Source organism: Ascaphus truei, chromosome 10, assembly GCF_040206685.1.
Source record: "Ascaphus truei isolate aAscTru1 chromosome 10, aAscTru1.hap1, whole genome shotgun sequence".
Taxonomy (NCBI): Eukaryota; Metazoa; Chordata; class Amphibia; order Anura; family Ascaphidae; genus Ascaphus; species Ascaphus truei.
The window spans coordinates 51,429,588-51,455,670 of record NC_134492.1 but is presented as its reverse complement, the minus strand read 5'-3'; the positions used below and the strand labels follow the sequence as shown (position 1 = coordinate 51,455,670).

The window sequence follows — 26,083 nt, the reverse complement described above, 5'->3', positions numbered from 1 at the left end:
CAGGAGTGCTCCTTCCTCTTTTCTTAACTAGAGATGTAGAACAAAACCAGAGTGAGCTTTGCTATGAATACTAAGAGCAGGAAGGATATTACGTTGAAGAGGTTGATGGGAAATGGTACTGTATATCCTATTTGGTACGAGTCTATTATCAAAGAAAAAGAGGAAAGGAGCACACATGGCACATAAAGCTTGGCCCCCTGCAGATGCACTTACCAGAACTCCCTCCTCCTTTCTCTGTACGTTCTCCCTACCTACCAATTAGACTGTAAGCTCCTCGGAGCAGGGACTCCTCTTCGTTAATGTCTAAAGCACTTATTCCCATGATCTGTTATTTATATTATCTGTTATTTATTGGATTACCACATGTATTACTGCTGTGAAGCGCTATGTAAATTAATGGCGCTATATAAATAAAGACGTACAATACCATACAATACTGTGAAATACGCCAGATGTAGCCAAGTGTACTGTCTCCGGCATCACGGCTCAGGGGACAAGAAAAGCTGCGGCTGCCTGCGGGGGGTCCGTTCTTCCGAATGCGCGGGTTCCCTGTCGGTCTAGGACGACTTGCCGCAGCCACTCCCCAGCCAATTCGCCACCACCGTGGGCAGCTTACTACCGTCTCGTCTGGCCGCGAAGGTAACCCCATAACCTTATCCTTTACCCCAAAAGTCCCTAACATTTACTCCTTACCTTAAAACCTTAACCCCTAATGCAAACACTAATCTTCACCCTAAAACCTTAACCCTTTACCGTATATCCCCTACTGTAAAACCCCTAACCTTAACCGCTTGCCCTATATCCCCTAGCCTTAATCCCTTACTGTAAAACCCCTAACCTTAACCGCTTGTCCTAAAACCCCTAGCCTTAACCTCTTGCACTAAAAAAGATTACCCCTTACCTTTAAAGTTAACCCATTAATAACTTACCTTAACGGCGAGTCAGCCGGCGGTGAGTTGCCTTCAGCAGCGAGTTGGCAGCAGAGACAAGGCCCGTGGAAAGTTCGCTGTGGAGAGACAGCTGGCAGCGAGTTGACTTCAGAGAGATGGCCGATGGTGAGTTGGCTGAGGAGCGAAGGCCAGCGGCGTGTTGGCTGCACAGAGACGGCTGGTGGTGAGTTGGCTGCAGAGATACATGGGGTATTGAGTTGGCTGTGAAGAGACGGCTAGCGGCGAGTTGGTTGCGGAGAGACGTTGGGCGGTGAGTTGGCTGTGGAGAGACATGGGAAGGTGAGTTGGCTGCGGAGAGATGGCAACCGGTGAATTTGCTTCAGAGAAACGACCGGCAGCAAGTTGGCAGACGGCGAGTTGGCTGTGGAGAGACGGCCGGCAGCAATTTGGCTGCAGAGAGATAGCCGGCGACGAGTTGGCTATGGAGAGATGGCCAGCAGCGAGTTGACTGCGCAGAGATTGCTGGCAGCTATTTGGCTGCACAGAGATGGCCAGCGGCGAGTTGGTTGTGGCAACATGTCCTATTGCATTCCCCATCAGCTATAAAAAGATTGTTGAACAGATTCAGCCAAACTTCATCTGAAGAATTGAACAATTATCTCACTACTAAATTGAGCATGTATTATTCAGCTGCAAAATGAATTTAGGACTCTACAAACTGTACACAGTGTCAGTGTACAATATTTCTGTTGCTCTGTACTTTCTAGTCTTGGAAGGGAAAACTACTGTACTTAATGCAGAAAGCTGAAAACATACAAAAAAATCCCTATGAATAGGAGGCTAAAGCGTGTCACACATACACTGTGTCCATAGATAATGTTCATATCTGACATTAGAATATCTGCACTTTAAAAACCGCATGAGATACAATACCTACATTTGTATGGGAGTATTTTCCCAAAGCTCTTGAGCCGAGCCATAGAAGTATGTGACCTGGAGCCACACTGGGATGTTAGTGCTGTTCATAGTGTACTGTTTCTTATTTAATTGGACACATTTTGATAAGGCACAGACATTCTCGCTTTAATAGAAATGATTCGTTCTACGCATGAGGTGTAAAACAAACAATGTTCTTGCTGTAATTGAATCATTAATAACTGTTTGTTGAATTTGCTCCCACATTGACTGTATACTGATTAATAATTAACTTTTGTGTATGTTTTCTGCTGTTCAAATTACTGGGACATAGGAACATCTTCTGCGAATAAACTCCGTTATGAGACAGGGCGTTCACATTCCAGTTTTACATAAGCAGTTTCAGCTTTCATCTTTAACTCCTTTGGTGCATAGCACTGTGTTCAATTCTCTGCCAGCTGTAATTAAGCTCAGTAATTAAAAATAATAAACCGAGTCTTCAAGAACTGCATTCGTTTCAAAGGTTCTTTAACTTTAATCATTACATTTGTTTTTGTTCTCTTCTACGCACTGAAGATTAAAGGACACCGAAACCACAGGCAGTCCTACAAAGGGGACTATTCATGAAACTGGGAGAGTTGCCTTTCCATATGACAATGACCAGTTTGCCTGGGACAAACATTTAGCCCTGCTCATTAACCCTTTGAACGCCGGAAGGCGGCGGCACTTGAGTACAACCGTCTCCTTGATTTAACCATGTGATCACGTGGGGCACCAATTATGTGGTCACAGGTAGACCCCCGCCCCCAGAACGTGAATGGTAGTGGAAGATACTCTACTTCCGTTTCGATCGTATTCACCGCTCCATTGGAGAAAAGGAACGCCACGCTCATCCCTCGATGACCTCAAATCAACTGGAGAAATGCGTCGGATCGTAAGAGACTGGTGAGTGGCCCCTTCCTAGTGCCAATAATGTAAAGCGTTATATTTCCTAGCCACTGCTAAACACCAGAAGTGCCAAGCAGGATTTCTCTGCAGAAAGCTGGAAGTGGCAGATATAAAGTCAATGCAGCGGAAAGAGGAGAGAAGCTCATACCAGGGGGAATAATACCTTCCGATACTAAATGTATCTTACCAGAATTGTTGTGAGTATATATCATATTGTTTGGATCTTCTACATACAGATGCAGCGGCCGTTATTCAAACAAATCTCAAAATGTAATTTCGGGATATGCAAGTGATCCGGCCGAGATGCGCTGCAACAGACCAATGGCCTGCCTGAGTCATACAGCAGGGGTCCCTGCTGTGTGAGTCCTACCGGGGTCTGCCTTTATATAATAGACGCGCAGTAAGAGGCTGAATCAGTCTCTCTAACTGCACGCCTCTCACAGGCGATCGCGGGGGTTTTATTAACATTCTAACATTACAGTAATGTAGCATGGGATCTCCGGAGCTGAACCACATTGGTTTCAGGTCTGAGGGCCCCCTACTTCCCGAGATACAGGCCCCGGTATGGGGTGCCGGTATCCCTCTGCTTTGCTTAGATCCCACGGTCACGTGACCCACAGAATTTTAACATGGGGATACCGGCACCCCATAACGGGGCCTGTATCTCGGGAAGTAGGGGTTCCCCGGACCTGAAATCAATGCGGATCAGCTCCGGAGACCCCCTGCTACATTACTGTAATGAATTAGAATTGTAATAAAACCCCCGCGATCGCCTGTGAGAGGCGCGCAGTAGAGTGACTGATTCAGCCTCTTACTGCGCGTCTCTTACAGGCAGGCAGACCCCGTTAGGACTCACACAGCAGGGACCCCTGCTGTGTTACTCCGGCGAGCCATTAGTCTGCAACCGACCATCTCGTGTCCACCACGCGGCGTAACGCGGGATGTACCCAGGTAAATGTTCGATTCACCTGCATCTGTATGAACATAATATGCCATGATTGTGCTTCTTTTGTTTGTTCTTTTAATATGGCATAGACAGAATTCGTGTATAAGATAAGATATTTTTTCTTTTGCCAGTAATTGCAAAACAAAGATGGCTGCGGAGTCACTCGATCAGAAGCCGATATGTCATTTTATGATGATGTCACCACTTTCCATAGACCACCACAGTGAAGAGTACCCCAGTGGCCAAATTGCTTCTCTGGGGCATTTGTAAGGGGCTTTCTAAAGGAATTATTTAGAAACTGAAAGTCTCTATTGCTTGAAGTGCCATTTCACGGCTCTTGGCAGCTTCTTGCTTCAAATAACGTAAACAAACAATACGTAAAAAAAAATGACCATGAGCAGCTCAGATTACTGCTGTAAGCTGCAGGTCAAACACCCGTTGCCACCATGTTAGTAAGGTCCTTTCCCACTTTAAACAGGAGAAAAAGAAGCGCTTTAGCCTGTTCAAGGTTTCGGAGTATGGTTAACCCTTCTAGCACAAGTGCCACTATACATCTTGCCAACTTCCTGACACTTTGAGGCAGTGAGATAAGGTTTCAGGGAAGGATATCTATATATAGTCTTAATACTGTATATTTGTAATCCATCATTATTTCCAAGGTCCCCTACATAAAACAACACTTGAACATCATAATGCTGTACTTATTGTGGTACTTCTAGGTGTTTACATTTATGTGCCCCAATAATGTCCAGCTGATAATTATTTTGCTATAAATCATAATCTTCAGAGAATATCTAATTAAAGTTCCACAAGAAGACATATCAATGTATTCATACAGTAAAATCATTAGTCCTGGTATAAATGTGTTCATTTGCTTTTATTCCATCTAGGCAGAAAATCAATCCTGAAAAATTAGCGCTTAATAACAAAAAATGCCTGGAGCTAGTTTGATCTAATATCTAATCAATATCTACCTTATATCCAACCTAAAATGCAAAGTGTTGCTACACAAGGATATATATTTTTTATGATCAAATTGGGTGCTTTTGTATTCTCCGAACAATAGCAAAATGTGATGCAAGCTGAATATAAAATAGTTTGCGGAGGTTTATGTTAAACTAGTGCTTTCAGTGGTGTATGTTCTTTTATTTTGTTGCAGAGAAAATATAAAACCAGTTTAATTTTGAAGTTATGTTTTTCCTGGTGTTTTTCTCTTTTGGTTAGGTACTATGGAATATGTATAATTAAAGTTTCCACATATGTATTTTTTTATTTATGTAGGTAAGGTTTTAAGGATATCCCTGCTTCAGCACAGATGTGCCACATGTGCTGAATCTGGGATATCCTGAAAATCTTACTCGTCGAAACAGCTAAACCCAGATCCCTGGGCGGGTAGGCTGGGTAAGTGTATTACCAACCCAGCATGCCCAGGGAACAAAGAAACACAGTTACATACAGATGCAGCCACCAGTATTGAACGCTTGTACCGGGGAAATTCTGGGAGATTCTGGGGCAGTCTCACAGTAAATGCCTCAACATTTCTGTGAGATTCTTAATGGCCCATCGGATTAACACAGCGGGGGGTCCCTGCAGTCCCATCCTAACTCAATGCATGGCTGGCTGCATCTGTAAGCACAAATACATTACACAGAAAATAAACGTTATAAATATACATTCACCTAATATATTTGGCCAGATGAGCCACAATAGGATGTACAATATATACAGAGCAACAATATATATTCATCCAGACAATATACAATGACTTGGCCTCCCCTTTATAATAAGAGCCTCATTGCCCATATTGTCACAATCTTCATTAGTGATTTGAATACATTCCTGTTATTAGCACTTAGTTAGGATAAGACATTTTATTAAACAGCTCTGTGCTGCCTGATGGAGTGGAGAAAAGTGAGAACAAACCCCAAAGGTGTAACACAGAGCTCAATTCCAGAATAGATCCTATTGGGGGGAGGGGGAGATTTCGTTTTTATAGGAAGAAAATGGAATGTTTGGGGTCATATAAAAGCTGAGTAACAATCCTATTTTCCCACAATCATTTGCATGTACACCCATCAGAGTTGGTGCTTCTCAACACTATACCAAAGTAAATATTACTCAACTCAAGGGTGGGAGCTGACCAACCAATGTTGGAAAAGCTAGGCACATAAGCAGTGTAGCTTTTGATTTAAAGTAGGAGACCCCCTCCCCCTGTCATCATCCCCAAAATTGAAGTGATAATACAACCATTGAAAAAAATATGTTGTATGGTGCTCAGCAACAAAACCAGGTCGTGTGGCAAATAAAAAATCAATTTATTACAACTGCAGGAGGGCTGTACTCTTGCCGTTTTTTATGCAGTTGTAATAAATTGATTTTTTATTTGCCACACGACCTGGTTTTGTTGCTGTGCACCATACAACATATTTTTTTTTCAATTCTTGGACTCTAAATGTGGTTGCGCGCGTGAGGACCACAGGGGACTAACAGTGAGTACATATGTTTTAAGGAAAGCCCTAAAGAGAGGTGAATGGATCAAACCTTCACCAAAGGATCAATATGTTCTTCATGTGTTATTGAATTTGAGTAATTATATCTCAATCATCTTGTGTCCCCTGTGTGATTACCTCTGTATGGCTTATTGACACTAAGGGTCACAGCTTTTGAGCTCCCAGACAACCCTATTCATACTTCTGATAATACAACCAGTTTACAGTAAGTAAGTAGTAACAAAGGAGGGAGAGGGGGTAGGGAGTATTGGACCACCATGTAGTTGATGTGTTACAAGCTTTCCAACCTCTCAGGGTCTGAACCTGATGAAGGACCCTTATAGGTTTGAAAGTTTGTAACATATCAACTACTTGTTGGTCTAATGAAAGGATCATACCCCCTACTCCCTCTCCCTCCTCTGTTACTACATGGAAAAAGGGACAAACACACATAGCCACCCTTCTTTGCCTACCACATCTATGTATATTTTATTATTATTATTATTATTATTATTATTATTATTATTTACAATGCAATAACAAAACAGGGAATATAATATAGAGTGCATCAAGACTTGAATGTAATATTGTGAGAAAGGAGAAAAAGAGCCCACAATTTAATCAGCATGCAGGGAGAATAACACACGGTAGGGGTACATTTGAGTTGTTAGACTGTATTAGTGCATACTGTAGTGAGTAAATGCTTTGTTGAACATGTGGATTTTCAGATTGGTTTGGTTACAGAGAGAAGGTTCTTGTACGTTGAGAAGAAGGTAGTCCCAGAGGTAGGGTGCAGCATGTGAGAAAGGTTGTGGTCTGAGAGAGCTGTCTCACATGCCATTGTTGACATTTCTGTGAAAAGTAAGTTTGCCAAATTTGAAACAGTTCAGCAAACTACAATAAAAACTATACATAAAAAGAGCATTGCAGCCCAGATTCACGGAGGTCCATCACAGACTGTAGGATCTAACCTAAGGTAACCTAAAGATATATTCGGGGACAATACAAGGAGCTATCAAAAGAACGATTCATCCCACGGGCAGTACAAAGGACTCGGGCCATCCCTAAAGGTTGGAGGATAGGAGATTTCACCAACAACAAACAAAAGGGTTCTTTACAGTAAGGGCAGTTGCAGTGTGGGATTCATTACCCATGGAGACTGTGATGGCAGATACAATGATTTGTTAAAATAAAAAGTTGGACTTCTTTTAATAAAGGCAAGGTATACAGGGATGTACCAAATAAGTAAACATGGGACTGCCAGGGACCCCTGCTGTGCTAATCCGATGGGCCATTAGCCTCTGCAGAAATGACACTGAAATGTACCCAGCATGTACCCAGCATGTAAACTGGCTAGTTTAAGGAAAGTTTTTGAATACTCGTTGGCTCGTCTGTTATTATGTAACTATGTAACTCCTTGGTTGGCCTTAATGCGTATCTTCAAAGCTCAAAACTGTTACTGTAGGTTAAGTCATGTTTTCGCCTGCAAAGGGCTTTGTGTTAATTACTGTATAATGGCGTTAGTGCTAATAATATTCAAAAGGGCCATTTTCCAAAACAGGGCATATTCACAGAAGCCCGTAAATATTAACGCAGGAATTTAACCTGACGTTAGTGAGGTTATACATATGTAGCAATGCTAACTGTCTTCAATGCTGCTGCTACCTGTGCTACCACAGGATTAATGATGAGGGGTGTGCCATTTGGATGTGTGGATCCACCACGGCGTGATTGTGACAGACACCATCTCCGGAGGCGTGGACTTTTGCTTCTTCAACTGCGGTGCCGGAAACGGGGAGTCTTACTACACCTGTACCCTCCAGACCCTAAAATATAGGAGAGAGAGGGTCTGGATGGAAGAAATGTCAGCTTTAGGTAAGAACTGTAACCCTGTAAGAAAATGGCTATTAGGAACTGACAACAGATCATAATTAAAACTCAGAAGTCTCTCTTTGCTTATTTTCAATGCAGAATTCTTACAAGTATACATACGATTCTTTTTAGCCTTTTAAAATGTATTGTCTCAGCCAACATTTTAAATGAATAAAACAAAGTTTCCAGTATAATAAACTCGGGAGCAGGTGTTGTTGGAGTTGTGTGTGGTATATATTACTATATGCTGCTGTCAATTTATTAGCATTAGTATGGAGTTGCTGACAAAGTACAGAATTATACAAGATGATTAAATGGTGTGTGAACATCAGATCAGGACATCAAGCAAGATAGGTGGGCATATGGTCCTGTATTATGTTGTTCCTCTAGCTGCAGCTCCTGGCCAAAGATTTTTGTTGATTTGTACAAAATCCCTTAATTAGATTTTTCAAACATTTGTAGTTGATCTGGAACATATGAACATGCCAGCAGAAGAACAACTTGCAAAACAATTAGATTTTAATACCTCTGTGGCTATATTTGTGAGGGAAGTGTGTTCTGGCTTCTTTTTTTGTTGTTGAATTTACTGAAAAACTCAATGTAAGGTTTATGGGGCCCATTCTCGTAGCTCTGAAGTGTGTCAATCGCTTCTAGAGAGCCCGATGGAACTGGCACGCTTTGCTAATCTGTAAACCCTTCTCGCATATCCACTCTGTGCGGAAAAGGCTTTTTTTAGAAGCGGTTTCACTCCGGCTCTGCCAATACGATCGCTTTGTCAAAAAAGGCTTCCAACACTTTTTGCCGACAACTGCAATTCTCGTAGCTCCGTTATACAAATCACTTTTAAAAATACCCATTTTTTTACGCCACGTAAAGGCAGGTGAGATTGGTATTGCGAGTTACATCCAGAGCCTGAAATATCGGTTTGGCAGGGAGAGCAAAACCTTTAAGTCAGGCTGGGGATGGAGTTGGCACCACCTGATGTCATTCTGCTTCTAAAGCACATACAATCCGGGCGGTTTGGCTGTTATGCCGGGCGGTTTGGCTGTTACGCCGGGCGGTTTGGCTGTTACGCCGGGCGGTTTGAATGTTACGCCGGGCGGTTTGGCTGTTACACCGGGCGGTTTGGCTGTTTCACCGGGCGGTTTGGTTGTTACACCGGGCGGTTTGGCTGTTACACCAGGCGGTTTGGCTGTTACACCGGGCAGTTTGGCTGTTTCACCGGGCGGTTTGGCTGTTTCACCGGGTGGTTTGGCTGTTACACCGGGCGGTTTGGCTGTAACACCGGGGGGATTTGGCTGTTACACCGGCGGTTTGGCTGTTTCTCCGGGCAGTTTGGCTGTTACACCGGGCAGTTTGGCTGTTTCACCGGGCGGTTTGGCTGTTACACCGGGCAATTTGGCTGTTTCACCGGGCGGTTTAGCTGTTTCACCGGGTGGTTTGGCTGTTTCTCCGGGCGGTTTGGCTGTTACACCGGGGGGTTTGGCTGTTACGCCGGGCGGTTTGGCTGTTACACCGGGCGGTTTTGTTGTTTCACCGGGCGGTTTGGCTGTTTCTCCGGGCGGTTTGGCTGTTACACCGGGGGGTTTGGCTGTTACACCGGGCGGTTTGGCTGTTACACCGGGCGGTTTGGCTGTTAGCCGGGCGGTTTGGCTGTTACACCGGGCGGTTTGGCTGTTACACTGGGCGGTTTGGCTGTTACACCGGGCGGTTTGGTTGTTTCACCGGGCGGTTTGGCTGTTTCTCCGGGCGGTTTGGCTGTTACACCGGGGGGTTTGGCTGTTACGCCGGGCGGTTTGGCTGTTACACCGGGCGGTTTGGTTGTTTCACCGGGCGGTTTGGCTGTTTCTCCGGGCGGTTTGGCTGTTACACCGGGGGGTTTGGCTGTTACACCGGGCGGTTTGGCTGTTACACCGGGCGGTTTGGCTGTTACGCCGGGCGGTTTGGCTGTTACACCGGGCGGTTTGGCTGTTACACCGGGCGGTTTGGCTGTTACACCGGGCGGTTTGGCTGTTACACCGGGCGGTTTGGCTGTTACACCGGGCGGTTTGGCTATTACACCGGGCGGTTTGTCACATTTTATACACACGATTTACAAGACGCGATTTGCCATACATAATAGTTTTATTCCCACATTTCACTCCACTACTTCTGAACATCCCAAACCGCGCGGTTTGGCACTGACACTTTCGGAGCTATGGGAATAGGCCCCTATAAATGTATTAGGCGTAGTGTTTGAATACAAACTAGGAGATTATATATGTTATTTAAAGATGGGTTATTTAATGCAGATTAAGTATAAATACATTTGTCGTTGGTTGGGGTTCTGGCACCTTTTGGCCCTACAAAAACATTACTGTTTGTGGTTCACCAATCTCCATACTGTACATAACATACTGTACCTTAAAGAAGTAAAAAAAAAATCCCTGTATACATACAGTAATATAAAATTACTGAAATCTAACCAGTGTACGACTACAAGACCCTGTAAAGAACGACAGTCTGTGTAATACTTTCATTTTATGATAGGGAATCCCCAGATGGAACATGTTTTGGGGAAAAAACTATTGATAACTTATTATTTTACTATCAAACTGCATTATTGTGTTTATTTATTCATTGTTGTTCCAAAAACCTAATTGGCTAGATTTTCCCCAGGAAGGAGTTGATAAACACTATTATATGTAGGGGATTATTACTTAATTATATGTTGGGGAAATCCACATCATCCAAAAAAGTACAGGTTTATGAAATCAGCACTATATACAGTGCATACCCATGTGTGTATCTTTGTACAGTGCATGTGCACCTGCAAATATGTGTATATTATTGTATACATCAGTACAGTATGTGTTTAGACTGTGTACAGCAGGCCTGCACAACTCCAGTCCTCGAGGGCCACAAACAGGCCAGGTTTTCAGAATATCCCTACTTCAGCACAGCTGGCTCAATTAGTGGCTCAGTATAACTGATTATACTTACTAACTGATTCAGTTAGTGATAACTGACACTAATTGAGCCAGCTGTGCTGAAGTAGGGATATTCTGAAAACCTGGCCTGTTTGCGGCCCTCGAGGACTGGAGTTGTGCTGGCCTGGTGTACAATATATCAGTATCTATATGTGTGCACATATATCAGTGTGTATCAGTGTGTTATTGTGTGTCTGTACTGTACATACAGTATGTGTATCAGTTTGTGTTAGAGAATTTGTGAAAGGGGATAAAGAAGAATTCATGTCCTGGTCGTATTTACGGGACGAAACTCCACCCCCAGACCTAATCGGGCTGCACAATAGGGCACACCTGCGCGACCCAGCAGCCATCCACTCGCTCCATCTTGTCCCGACCCACTTCCCATTGGAGGGAGGCTCCTTAAATACCTGCTCAGCCCAGACACTCATCGCTGAGCATAACCTAGTATGACGCCGTGCCTTGCTGCATTCTCACCTTGATCCTGCTATTCCATGCCTTGTTCCTGATCTCTCTGCTGTCTGACCCTGCTTCGTTCCCTGGACTCCGCATCTCTCCTACTCTGACCTGGCTTATGTACGACAATCCTGATCTCTACAACCCTGACCAGGGCTACCCTCACAACGACTACTCTCCACTCTCCTATCCAGACCTTGGCAAAGTACCCCAACGATGCGCTACTGTCCAATCCAGACCTGGCAAGTATAACGACTATTCTACCTTCCATACTCCTGACCCAGCAAGCAAGACTAATCTACATCCTAGGCGCGCCCGCGTGGCTGTGGGTTGGCGTTTCTCAATTCCCTGCCTCAGCACCGCGGTCGAGCTTCGTCTGTGGTAAGCTACGCGTTACATAGATAGAGAGAGATATGGATAGGTAGAGATATAGATAGAACAATAGATATTCATGTATACACAAATAGTCAGACAGAGATAAAGAGATAAATAGATCAATATATGGATAAGTGAAGCTAGGAACAGTGAGAGAGAAAGAGTATAAGAAATAATAAGTGAACGGAGTACTATACTATATGATTAAATACATAAATTGCATCCAAACAAAACATAGACAGGTCCCACATAGAATTAGTGACTTACACATAACAGACCACGCATAGGAAACGTGTCATAACCTGCCTTTCCGCTGATGAAGCAGTCACAGCAGCAGTGAAATGACATCCTGGCTACCTTCCACCTGAACTACTGTATCACTGCCCCTGCTACATTAGAAACATTTCATTGACTGTGCCGGAAATACTCTACAGTGGTAAGAAAGGCAGAGCCTGACACTTTTTCTATGTGTGGGTTTCCTACCTGCGTACTGTGTGATTGAATTACCAATCTAAACTTGTTTAGTCTCCACATAGATACTTTGTCAGCCTCATGGTTTTTTGTCACTTTTGTTTTTGTTACTGTATTTGGCTACTTTTTCTTTTGTCATTGTTTATGTATACAGTATGCATAAATCACTGACCCCCACCCACCATTCACATGGGTATTCTGGTCCGGCAGTTTATCTATTACTAGATGGGAGTCTATACTAGTTGCTAGGCAATCCTTTTGGCAGCCAATCAGAGCACTGAGATCTAGGGTTTTCACATTTTCAGCTTCTATCCCTTATTTATGAGTGGTTGGTTCACCCTTAATATACAGTCAAAGATATGTACTGTATGAAGGATAGAGAATCCCACGCATGAAGCTTAATGTTGATCTGTATTCATACTGTGTACTCACATTGGTAGTGTTATGCTGCTTGCACTGTTGTCATAAATATGCATTAGATTACAGTCTTTTCCAAATAATATGTATGAGTTTCTCATCACGTAATCAGTTTGCTGACGCCCCAAGAATCAGTGGCACGAAAATCAGGAGGAGGGATGGTGTACACAAAGGTTATACAGAGATGATTTGAAATATTGTGATTTGGTTTTACTCTCTGCAAAAATAAACCATCGCTGAAATGTCTTCTCGACCCCTTCATGCTAGGATTTGGGTATCACAGCGTTCCTCCTCTTCAGTCATCCTTCACGTAACCCTGATGAAGTTCCCTCTATCTCTGTGTTCCGTATCTGCATCAACCTATCCTTGTCTTAGATGAATCGGGATATATTGTTACCTTGATTATATGTGCACATGGCTTTGCAGTATATTATGGAGGGGTACCACTAGGCTTCGTAAAGACTAGTATCGTCCATGGGACACCAGCTCATCAGCTAAGTGAGGCTATCAACATTATTAGTGGCACTGGCATGCTAGTGAGAGTGAAATATCGCTATGACCCAGTCCTTTATCACTCAACGCTGATGACTGCTTCTCCCGTTGGCATGCTGTATGCCCAGCTGCAGTGCGCCATTACTAACTGGACCCACATCCGGGAGGCTGTAGAAACTGTTCTTTAAAACCTTATTCAGAGGGTTTGTAGGCATTGTTCCTTTTATACTAGCACCCCACTTATCGATAGAAGCCCAGGCCAGGTGAAAATCATCATCTCAACAACAACTTGCAAATGGTAGAGCTCTAATTGGACTATATTGGAAGGGATTGTACTGTAACAGAGAGCCCACAGGTGACCCCTTTCATAGAGGCAACTCATATTATAATGAACATTTGGATTGAACTAATATTTCAACTAGATCTAATTGCAAAATCTTTTAATGTCATTAATAAGCACATTATTTTGAGTAAGTGATTCCTATATCTGCTGCCTGTCTTCCTCTTCACATTTTAGGCACGGGGATTGAATCCGAGTTTGGATTCTTAAAAATCCGTCGCTCGGATTTTCAGTGATAACAGAAAGTCCGGTGTGCTTTTTTGGTACTGACCCGCAGAATTCCGCGTCTCATAGGAACCGGCCTTTTTGGTAGCGCGTGCTACAGTGCTGACTGGGACCACAGCCTCAATGAGATGCAGAAAATGACTTTTGTCGTTGGCTAGAAATTTCAATAGAGGAGGGGGTTTGAGATACTGTAGTTAACACACTTGTATTGTGCAGACTGGCCAACTCCAGTACTCACGTGCCACCAACAGGTCAGGGTTGAAGGCCTACCCTGCTTCAGCACTGGTGGCACAATCAGTGGCTCATTCTACAACTGCACCTTTGCTGAAGCAGAGCGATCCTTAAAAAACGGACCTGTTGGTGGCTCTTTAGGACTGGAGTTGGCCACTCCTGGAATAATTTGTTGTTGCACTCAATTCCAATGTGGAATACATTATAATTAATAAGTCATAGAGACCATCATTTTTTATTCAGTAGGGTCACTGTACTTAGCAATTCCTGCAGCAAGAATGTGATATAGTGTTCTAATTAGCTTCTATTCAAATGTTATTCTTTTCTGGTGAATGGCATTTTCCTATAGTTGTGGGCATAGCAATGTCACCGTGCCCTGTATGTTACATGCTATGTGACTTAAATGAAATATGCTGAAGTAGTCAGGAGAAAACACTTAGCCCTGATGAATCATCAAATTACAGGATTTACACAAAACAAGATCTGCCGCACTGATGTTTAAATAGATGTGCAAGAGAATAGTATTGTCCCTGGCTGCGTTTCTGTATTTCATACCTTTTTATCTGTGAAATTACTGTATATCATTCAATATGTAACTATGTAACTATGTAACTATGCAATATCTCTCACGCTATGTGATATTTTTTATTTGCTGTATGGTGGAGGGTTTTTGTCTCTTTTTTACCCACCATAACTTAGACAATGGGCCTCATGCAGTAAGCGTTGATAAGGGAATTATCACCATTTTATAGCCAAAATTGGGTTTGAGATTCAGTAAGCGCCGATAAGTGCTTGATTTCGCCAGGTTTCGGAGCCGATTATTTTGTTATGGCCAGTCGGCTGCCGATAAGCCTGTTTTCGCCACTGATCGCCACTTTTTTAAATCGGCTGGATTCAACAAAAAAAAACAGCTTATCGGGCCTGATCGGCACTACGAAATTGAGATGTTATGGCCAATTTCTCCCGCCAACTAAAGTTGGCAGTTTGGAGGGGAGAACGATCGCTAAGGCTGCCGCAACGGCACTTAGAAAAAAAAAACTTCTGTACATCAATGGAGTCAATGGAGCGGGGACGTATAACAGTTTAGTACTGTTTACGTTTCATTGCTCACAATACAAACGTCATTTGCATTACAGTGTGGGGCATTCCCTGCATTGTGTCACAGCTGACGTGTATTATTTGCATAACATTATACTTTTACATGTTTGCAGCATTTGCGGGTCACATTACTCATCATGTGATGATGTGCCAAGGGAAAATACTATACTCAACTCTTAAAGGAGAACCTCACATCATATCACACATTTTAATGAACTGAGCGACAATTATTTACATGATGTTACACATGTCACACATGTCACACATACACAGTATATTCATGTTCCTTTACATTACACAATGCTTGTAATGTGTCACGCATCTTTAAACGTTCATGTACATCTGTATTCTCATGTTTACATATACTTTTGGGTCCTCCCTATTTTCATGACGTCACTTATTGGACGCTCAATCACATTGCATGTTTACATTGTAACCGTAGCATTACAGCACTTCAACCTAACTTATACACACATGTACAGTAATTCAGCATTGGGACACCTTGTTAACTCATTCTATACCAACTATCCTCCTTACAGAAATGCATGCATATGCACACGACTATTCATTGTTGTCAACATGTCACAATAACATGCCTAATTACACATGTTACACAAAACTTTTCCCACGTCAATCTCAGCCTTTTTGCCTAATTACATGACTGACTGTTGCGTTCACAAGTGTTACATGCATTGCACATGCAACTATTTATTTGCAAGCAATGTTTCTACAAAGGTTCACGTCACATCATTGCCAAATATCATCATTCCCTGCAGAATACACACAACAAATACTTATAACAAGAACTGCACACAGCTTGCCACAGAAGTACTTTATTATGTTAATGTAACACCTTGCATTTTACTATGTCACCTGACATCATCACATACCTATTTAAAGGACGCCCATTACCTGATCATTCACAGCTACTCATGTCAAAATGTTGAGATTGTTTAGGAGACGGAGGAACATTCTTTTCTATGACATGCTTGATGATGAAGACAATCATATAGGGCAAGGGAGGGACACACCGAGGGACAGTGACAGTGACAGTCACGCGGATACGACAGAGACAGGGAGAGGGACAGGAGATCAGAGGAGAAGACAGAGGAGACAAGCTGTGCCTCGTCCGCGTCTGTACAGGGAGAGAACCCTGTTAGATGGGATGAGTGAGGAGGAGATTGTAAGTCGCTATTGTTTGAGTTCAGCAGCAATCTTAGCTCTTTATCAGGAGTAAAGGGGAGATTTAGATTTTTTCACAGCCAGAGGTCGTGCAGTCCCTGGGCTTGTTAAAATGCTGTGCTCATTACATTATCTTGCTTCCGCGTCATACCAGACAACTGTGGGCATAGTGGGCGGGGTCTCGCAATCTACATTCTCGCGGGCCTTGACCCAGTTTCTCTATGCACTCAATAGACGCGCTAGAAATTATATTCATTTTCCTACAGAGGCGACAGAGTGGCTGGAAGTCAGGACTGGCTTTTATAATATAGCAGGGATACCATGTGTGCTGGGTGCAATCGATTGCACACATGTTGCTTTGATTGCACCTAGTCAGAGTGAGCATGTGTACCGCAATCGGAAGCACTACCATTCACTCAATGTACAGGTGGTATGTGATGCGACCATGAGGATAATGCATGTGGTACCCAAATTCCCTGGTTCCAGTCACGATTCCTCTATCCTGAGGAACTCTTCAGTCTTCCATGCGTTCGAAGAGGGACATTTTGAACCTGGTTGGCTGCTGGGTGAGTACATATTTACATGTTCTAACACAAAACACATGTTGATTTAGGAATGTTGGCATTGTACAATTTGATCACTAATGTCAGCTTATGTGTGCTCCATTCATTATAGGTGACTCAGGATACGGAATTAGGCCGTGGCTCTTGACTCCGGTGCTAAACCCTCAAACTGAAGCAGAGGACAGGTACAATGCAGCCCATATATCTACAAGATCTGTTATAGAGAGGACATTTGGCCTACTCAAGACCAGATTTAGGTGTCTGGACAGAACTGGTGGGGCTCTTCTATACAAGCCTCAAAAAGTGTCTGATATTATCCTTGCCTGTTGCATTTTGCACAATGTTGCACTGAGGCACAATGTACAGTCAGACCTAGCTGAGCCTGTGGTAGACGAGCATCCCACCCATGTAGCTGCTGAAAATGAACAAACAGCCAGTGGTGGCCAGACACGCCAGAATCTCATCAATTCATTTTTTTCTTGTAAGTACAAACATATATGTTCCAAGTTCTACTTTTATACTTACATTATGTTATCTTAACAATAATGTTTTTTTATATACCCTTCTGGTAGGACACAGATGAATATGGGTTGCACACCTTTCTTCTCTCTGCTGTGTGCACAAAGGGATGTGGCACCGGTATGTTATTGTTGCACAGGTTATATAATCCCTCTTCAATTTTACTTTAGTTGTGTGTATGTGAATACAACTGGGGTAACAAAGCACTAATATTTTAGCATTGTGTTGTTCCTTATGCTAACACAATACACATATTATGCCCATACTCATTCATGCTTCTAGTATGCTTACATACAATGTTATTGGTGCAGTGTAACATGTACATCCATATGATGTGTACACTAGCCTGATTTACATTTTGAATGTCATGAAATATACATGGTGTTGCACATTTAACACCAAATACACACTTTGCTGTGTTGTTTACGGTACTGAAGATGGCATGTCAATGTTTGCAATTTATATATTGTTCCTTTGCATTATAGGTATATCTCCAGTATGACTGATCATGGTATGTATATTTGCTGACATCTCTCATAAGATGTGCCTACATCAATCTTCCTATAATTATTTGAAGTCAAAACCCAACATATTGGTTTAAACACAAATGTTACATATATGTACTTTCTGTATCATGTATATGCATTTAGCTACTCTTGAGCTTTCATGTGCATTGTATTAGAAAATGATTACTCCCATTTCATCACATTTTATGTATGTTTCCTTATAAATTCCATTAATGTAATATAGAGGTGTTTGGAGACAAGGGGATAACTGTAGTTATTTCTTTACTTACGGGAGATCATTCATCACGGATGAAATTGACTGATCATAAAACTCCATGCATGAATGCCTGCAATCACAACAATGCGTACTACATCTTATATTTAGCAATGTTGGTGTTTTGTAATGCTAGGAATTAATAGTCAACATTAATTTAAATTTGTGACATGTGTATGTATAAGTCACACGTGTGTGGATGTGTCCTACATGTACCAAGTGTTAAACTGTTAACAGAGAAGACAAATTTGTCACTAATGTTACTGTCATTTAGCATTTATAATTTACCAATATGACAATGTTGGTAATATTTTTGCAATATAAATCACGTCACTTCATCATTATCATGATGATAATTATCAAGTATTGTCACAATTGTAACGTCAATCACGTGCACATTAGCATAGACACACTTTGTAAGACAACTGTTTGTGTCTGTATCAATTTGTGTAGGATCCATGTATAACACCGACAAATGATAACACCAGCTTTATTATGGTAGCTTATATCATCATATTGACTATACTATGTATTTTTAGAACGTTTAATAAACACAGTAAACTATTGTTAGTTAGGTTAATGAAATATACACAGAAACGTACTTCATTACATGATGTTGATGTCATAATCAGAACATCATGCATTGTAGGGGACCACAACATCTGGCCAATAACATTATTTGCTACAGTCCCAAACCATTTTATCAACATACCCATGTAACAAGAGATTTTTAACAAGAAATGGCTAGTTGGTTGTAAGTGTCCTTTACATTGGGAGAAGGAGTGGCTCAGTGAGTAAAGACACACACTGGCACTGAGATTTTGAAGCAGGGGAGTCTGGTTCAATTCCCGGTGTCGGCTCCTTGTGACCTTGGGCAAGTCACTTTAAATCCCTGTGCCTCAGGCGGCAAAAAATACATTGTAAGTTCCACGGGCCAGGGACCTCAGCCTGAAAAATGTGTCTGTAAAGCGCTGTGTACAACTAGCAGCGCTATACATGAACATGCTCATATTATAATTATTATTATTATTATTATTATTATTGTTACATAGTTTCGACAGTCATACGTTCCATTACACAATAGAATTCACAAATGTGTTAGCAGAGTGGGAATGGTTGTTATATATAAAACACACCATGCCATAAAATGATAGTAGTCATTAAAGAACACTCAATAAAAATTCATGAGGCACTATTTTGCAACATCATTATGTTAATTAAGTGCTTATGCAATATAGGCATAAGGGTATCACATTTTTAATTGTTTGTTAATAAGCGCTGCAAGCAATATAAAATTAGTTCCATATGTAGTATAGTAGTCGGTGGCTCCTCCTCACAATCATCTCATATAAAGGTAGACTCTTCTGAAATCATACATTGATCCGATTGTATCTTCCCCGACATCTCTGAAATACAGCAAACACATGATGGTCAAAGATGGCACCTTACTATATATGTATCCGTGACAACGCATTACACAGCTCTATATGATTGTGTACATACACACGTCACTCACTTATATGTTAGAAGTACAAGTGTACATCAGTATGTAATGTTTCTTTAAATTTGTAGCAGGCATAACTATGTATATGATGTAAACGTTGCCTGTATACTGAAAATTGTGCGCGCACATCTTAGTGTGCGCACGCACTTCACGCTTGGCTGCACTAACTGTTAGCGCATGCGCAAAACAAAGCGTACGTTGTGCGTTCAAAACATCTTGAAAATACCATTAAACATAAAATCTTTATTTCAAATACAATGAATACGAAACTACATTCGTTCTAAACGAGTACATCTGTATTCTTTTTAAACAGACGTGTTTGGACAGAAAGGACGGCCGATAACACAATGCGCAAATGCAATACGTGTGACGTCATGTTAAACCAGCGTGAAACGCACGCTAACACTCCTCCCACTCAATTAACATTCGGCTAACGCCCAGTGTACGCCCCCACTGTATGACACACTGCAGTTACCGTTACTATAACAAAACATGACAGCCAATAGGCTTTGAGGCGCGCACGTCGCTTGGGGGCGGGACTTACATCCGTAATCCTTTTTAAGGACGCCTTGGGCCATGACAAGGGTCCCACGTCATACGTGGTGGACCCGCTTTTAAATGTTGTAGATGTAGCATGATAACAAAACAGGTATGTGTTAGAGTTATGGTAAAATGTTGCTAATATGTTTAAAGTGATAGGAAAGTACGTATATTTATTCCGTCAGCAATGTGTACTACTCTTTCAGGTTCTACTATATTGTATTCGGAAACAATGTGTTTGTGATCGCTACATGTTATGCAGTCTGCTATGTTACGCTGTATCCACGCATTGAAAGGGAAAATGGTGGTTAGAAAAAAAAAAAATATTTAAACGCAGAGTCAACTCATAACGGTTGTTATATTTACCATTCTTCTAGAATTAACTCTTCGTCTGGCTGCAACTGGTCGCTCCAGAAATGCAAGGCTTTTTCATCCACGCTTGACCCACCCGCTGAATCCAGTATGACACACATCTCCTCCATGAAGCGCTCATAGGAATCGCCACTGCTTTCTTCAAACAATTGGTCGGGAGGTATGTTCATTTCTTCGGGTACCCATTCCAATGCATTTTCAGCTGAAAGGCTTGGTACATAATCATAGTAGTTATGTTCTTGTACAATGTGGGTTTCAGGAATGGAGGGTGCAGATATTGCAGCAGGTATCGATTCACACGGAACAGTAGTAGCGGATCCATTGCTATTGGCATTAGGAATAAATATGCCTTTAACCACAATATATGTGCCTTCTTTCACGGTGAAATGTTTTTCTTTGGCAATCTTCCAGAAACCATAGTTGTGTTCTAGCTTATCCTGCACACGTTCAAAAAAGTCATTAGTTGATAAAGTGAATGTTATTGAGGAATTAAAATTGCGCGCATGCCGACGGTTTTGGTAATAAGGATATTTTGCTCGAATCAAATCATAGATTTGGCGTGTGCTTGCTTGGTGTCCGCAAGTTGATAAAATTGCTTCTGAAATCATGTATTTATAACCTAAATTCGGATTCATAATTGTCACCAATTCATCAGCCATTGCAGAGTAGCACAAAAGATGTGTGCAGGTATCTGTTCTTTGCTCATCAAAATGAAACTGCTCAATGGCTAACAAATTGCTGTGTTTCCTTTTCAAGGTCAACAAAAGTATAAACTGTAACTCCTTATTTCAAACGCCAATTGGATTTCTAGTTATAATTGCTTGAACATTTGTGGTTTGTGATAGCCGCATGTGGGACAAACATGTATCCTTTTTTTATCTAGTTTCTGAAAACATTACTACACTTTTCATTCAGTAACATTGAGTTTTCTTGCAAAATAACAAAGAGCACTGTGTGAAAATAGTGCTTAGACAGCCATATCAGTAAATACACACACCTGCAAAATGAAATGTTTTGTTCCCACATACATTTCTGTGTGTATTTGAAAGTCTGGTTAAGTCCCTGTCTGCATGAGTTTAAATACGTGTGTATCTATATATATATAAATATATCTCTCTCATAAATATATATATATATATATATATATATATATATATAAAGTGTATATTGTACTATATGTATATTGTGTGTATGTGTATGTGTATGTGTATGTGTATATATATATATATATATATATATATATATATATATATATATATATATATATATATATATATATATATATATATATATATATATATATTATATATATATATATATATTATATATATAAAAAAAATTAAAAAAAAATTTTTTATATATATATATATATATATATATATATATATATATAAAAAATGTTTTTTTTTTTTTTTTTTTTTTAAATATTGCTGGAGTACACACAACATATTGATGGCAGTAAGTAGGCCTTGTATGAAACCTATTTAAATGGTGATAAACATGAGTGAATTAAGTAATAAACATTTGTTTGCACCCAATAATGTTAGAGGCTCACACTTAGTATAGTTGTCAAACATTAGGCCTGTATTATTAAAATAGTGTGTTTTCACAAGGAAGCATGAAGTGTATGTTTTTTGTAAATACATCTATACCAGTTTAGATAGTACTATATATACACACACACACACACACACACACACACAGTGTGTGTCTGTGTGTGTGTGTGTGCATATATCAATACATACTACATATATATTAGTATCAATTCAGAGATGTTCTTGAAACAAGAACACATAAATGATTAAAGGACAACATTACAATGGCCACCAAAGGTAAGTAATATTTAACACAAAATCCTGCTGTACACGTACAAGAAAGATGTTTGCAGTTAAATAGGTGCTTTTATAATTGCATGAAAATAATATGCACATGCAATGATTACATCAATTAACACACCCAAATGCAATGTTTTGCTGCAAAGTCAATGGCAGCTTCTCTAAACTTAGCAACTGGCTCCTGGTGGACCATTACTGAACAGACGATTAAAACATAAATATTTATAACACTATTCATTAATTAGGAGTGTTAACATTTCCAAAACTTCACGTGTACAAGAACATACTTGAAAGTTTGGAAACAACACAGTCTTCAGCATACATACAATAGTAATTAGATAATCTGAAGTCAACAAAACAAGGCCAAAGACATATTTTCTGAATTATAACATTTATTTTTTTTGTTCCTTTTGCGAGCGAGTAACAGGCCTGCTTGTTGTCTCTTGAATTTTCCTTTTTCTTTTGCCACCAACTTTAGGCACAACAGAGCCACTTTGAGTGGCCTCTGGCACTTCACGGGCAGGGCTTGTGGCCAGTGACTCACCTACAGGGCTTTTGGGCAGTGACTGTTCACCTACGGGGCTTGTGGCCAGTGACTCACCTACAGGGCTTGTGGCCAGTGACTCACCTACAGGGCTTTTGGGCAGTGATTCACCTACAGGGCTTTTGGGCAGTGATTCACCTACAGGGCTTTTGGGCAGCGATTCACCTACAGGGCTTTTGGGCAGCGATTCACCTACAGGGCTTTTGGGCAGCGATTCACCTACAGGGCTTTTGGGCAGTGACTCACCTACAGGGCTTTTGGGTAGTGACTGTTCACGGACAGGGCTTGTGCCCACTGACACATGTGAGCAAGTTGGTAGACACTGCACAAGTGATGGTTGGTCTGTTTCATGTGTGTCTTGTTTTGTTTTTGTCGCCTCCTTTGTAGGTGTCTGCTGCTGAATTTGTACAGATGGCAGCGGTAGGATGTCATCAGGAACCTGCACAGCAATGTCTGCTACTTGACCGGTAACATTTGGGCCTGGTGAATGAATATCAGATGAATGTGGTGAAAACTGACCTGCATGAACTGGCTGTGAGGTGTTGAATTGTGGTACATTAGTCATTCTCCAGTAATTAGCTTGTGTTTGCTGAACAACTAATGCTTCGAATGAGGTGTTGATTTTTTGCAACTGTTTAGGCACTTCAATGAAGACTCTGTGGAGATGTGCCAATTGTGAAACTGTTTCTTCCTGCAGTGCAATCATCCTTTCCAGCACTGTCATCAGGTCAGAATGGCGACGATTTTCTGCTTCCACAATTTTTCCCTCAGAAGCTACAATTGCATCATATGTGGTATTTGCTGGACGTTTTGGCGGTAAAACAGTTTCAATTGGAACCTCTTCATGGTCACTTGCTTGTATTTGTGTGTCTATGGCGGCGGCGGCGGCATCATCATCATCATCATCATCATCAAAATCCTCTTCATCATGTTCTACAAATAAATGTACACATTATTAAATGGCATGTTAATCTCTGCTGTGTTACTATGTAATTGTACTGTGTCATAAGTAACAACTAACATGTTTCCATACGTTTTATAACCTCACATTAAAAACTACCTTGACTTAAGAATAATGTTTGGACTCAGTATGAAATATGAGTGAATGAAAACTTGCTGTAAACTCACAACTCCTACATGATAGTTAACATCACTAACACAATACAAGTTGGCTTACACTTCATTTTCACTGACACTAAGTAATCCTATTTAAAGAAGATGTGCAAAACAAATAATGAACATGACAACATAACATATAGAAGAGCACATATTATATGGCCACCAACTGATACACTCACCTTCTAGGTGTGTTGAGCTGGCTGACCCAGGTGAAGACACTTGTTCAGTCTCAGGTGACACATGTCCTTCAGGGGCAACTATATATAACAATAACATAAGTTTTACATTTACATGTGTAAATATTGAACAAACAGTTATTGTATGTTCTGTATTTATGAGTACCTAACAGCATCATTTCCTTAACCCAAAATGTGTGTGTGAAAGTGAACATAAATAGTTGTAATAACAATGTACATGCCTGTGTACTTAGAACTTTTGAGTTCCCTAACATAAAACATACTATGTTCCTGCAGTAATGCGTGAGGATAAATAGATTAAATTTGAACATAAAAATCATATGTTGTGTAGTGATATCAGTATCATAATGTACATAACTATCATGAGATGACCATTCAGAATGGTTATCATGAAGGTGGTCATATTGCACAAAGTGTTGTTTTTGGTAGAGGATATGTGTGGTACATTAATATAAGATGTGGCACACATGAATGTGGCTGTGACTAAACAAGACAACACATGCAGTGTGTGATAATGTGTCGTTGATAGTAGTAGTTCAACTATAGATATGAGTGAACTAATGTGTGACGTACGGTTTGATAAGTAATGAGTTGTTGGGGCATTTAGTAGCTAAAGTGAAGCTTTCAAATGAGTGTGATTAACTTCAGTTGTGCTAGTCAGGTTGTAATAACGGTATTCCCTTCCCCAAAAAGCCTAATCAGCCACACCTTTCAATTACTTGAAACAGGTGAAAATGGTGTGAACTAAGTTGACCCTAAAATGAGGCTGTAATTAGTGTGTGTGCTGAACCCCACCCCCTCTGTTGAAGTGTATGCTGTGATGAGATATTAATTGCAGCTGCTTTAACACAATGGTAGATGAGCTAAATAGTCGTGTGCAGTTTTTAAGTTATGAAAACAATGACATAAAATATGATACGTGTGCCTCATTATGCTGTCTGTATATGACTTAAAGCAAAAATGGACCTTTTCATAAACAACTATAGATGTGTTAGTGCAAGTGATGTTTGTAGGCCGTTGCATGCAATATATTTGATGCATGCTTAAAATAGGCAGTAATGTCATGTTTGTCGGAGTAAAATAAATAAAATACACAATAATATTATACATATTTCTGTTCTGTACCTGTAGCTAGTAATAATTTCTCATTAACATGTGTTACACATGTGTACTACCCTGTTGTTCCCCATCTTCGCCCACCATCAATTGCTTCCACTGCAGCAATGCATTTTGGGAATTCACATGTAAATGAGCACGCAATGGCACGTGCTATATTAGTTACTGCTTTTAGTAGGACTACAACATATATGTCTATTTTGAGATATATATATATACAGAATCAGACATATACATATATAGATGCAGGTATGCTTATATTGTGAAGACAGTATAAAAAGCAGTGTAACTATGCAAAATAACTGTAAGCAACGACACGCCTAGTACAGTAATATTTCTCACCTGGTGGAAATTGTGAGGGGTAAATTCCTATATCACGGTCACCAGGTAAGCCTTCCACGACGACGGGAAGTAATTTTGCCCGAAGCAGCTCCTCCAATGGACTTAATATGAGACGTTGTGGTGTCGGCCCACCTCCAGTGCCAGTAGCATGCACGCGTTGGTGTTGTATTTTCTTTTTCAATTTGGACCTAATATCATCAAATCTCTTGTGACAATTCCGCTTGTCCCTCACATGATTCCCACACGCATTGACACCAATGACTATTGTGTCCCACATTTCTTTTCTGCTTGCTGAACTTGTCCGCCCTTGAAAAACATATAAAATATATGAGGTAA

The 26,083-nt window shown here is 41.0% G+C and overlaps 1 protein-coding gene across 1 annotated transcript; it reads right to left on the bottom strand.

Annotated features, from left to right (window-relative positions):
- Window positions 1-23: 23 nt before the first annotated feature.
- LOC142503336 (uncharacterized) lies at window positions 24-26,083 on the bottom strand. Its single transcript, XM_075615489.1, has 4 exons — window positions 25,748-26,083; window positions 24,272-24,349; window positions 23,493-23,906; window positions 24-142 (listed from the first exon to the last, which is right to left on the bottom strand). The coding sequence occupies exons 1-4, from the start codon at window positions 26,022-26,024 to the stop codon at window positions 24-26; spliced, it is 888 nt and encodes a 295-aa protein (XP_075471604.1). The 5' UTR covers window positions 26,025-26,083.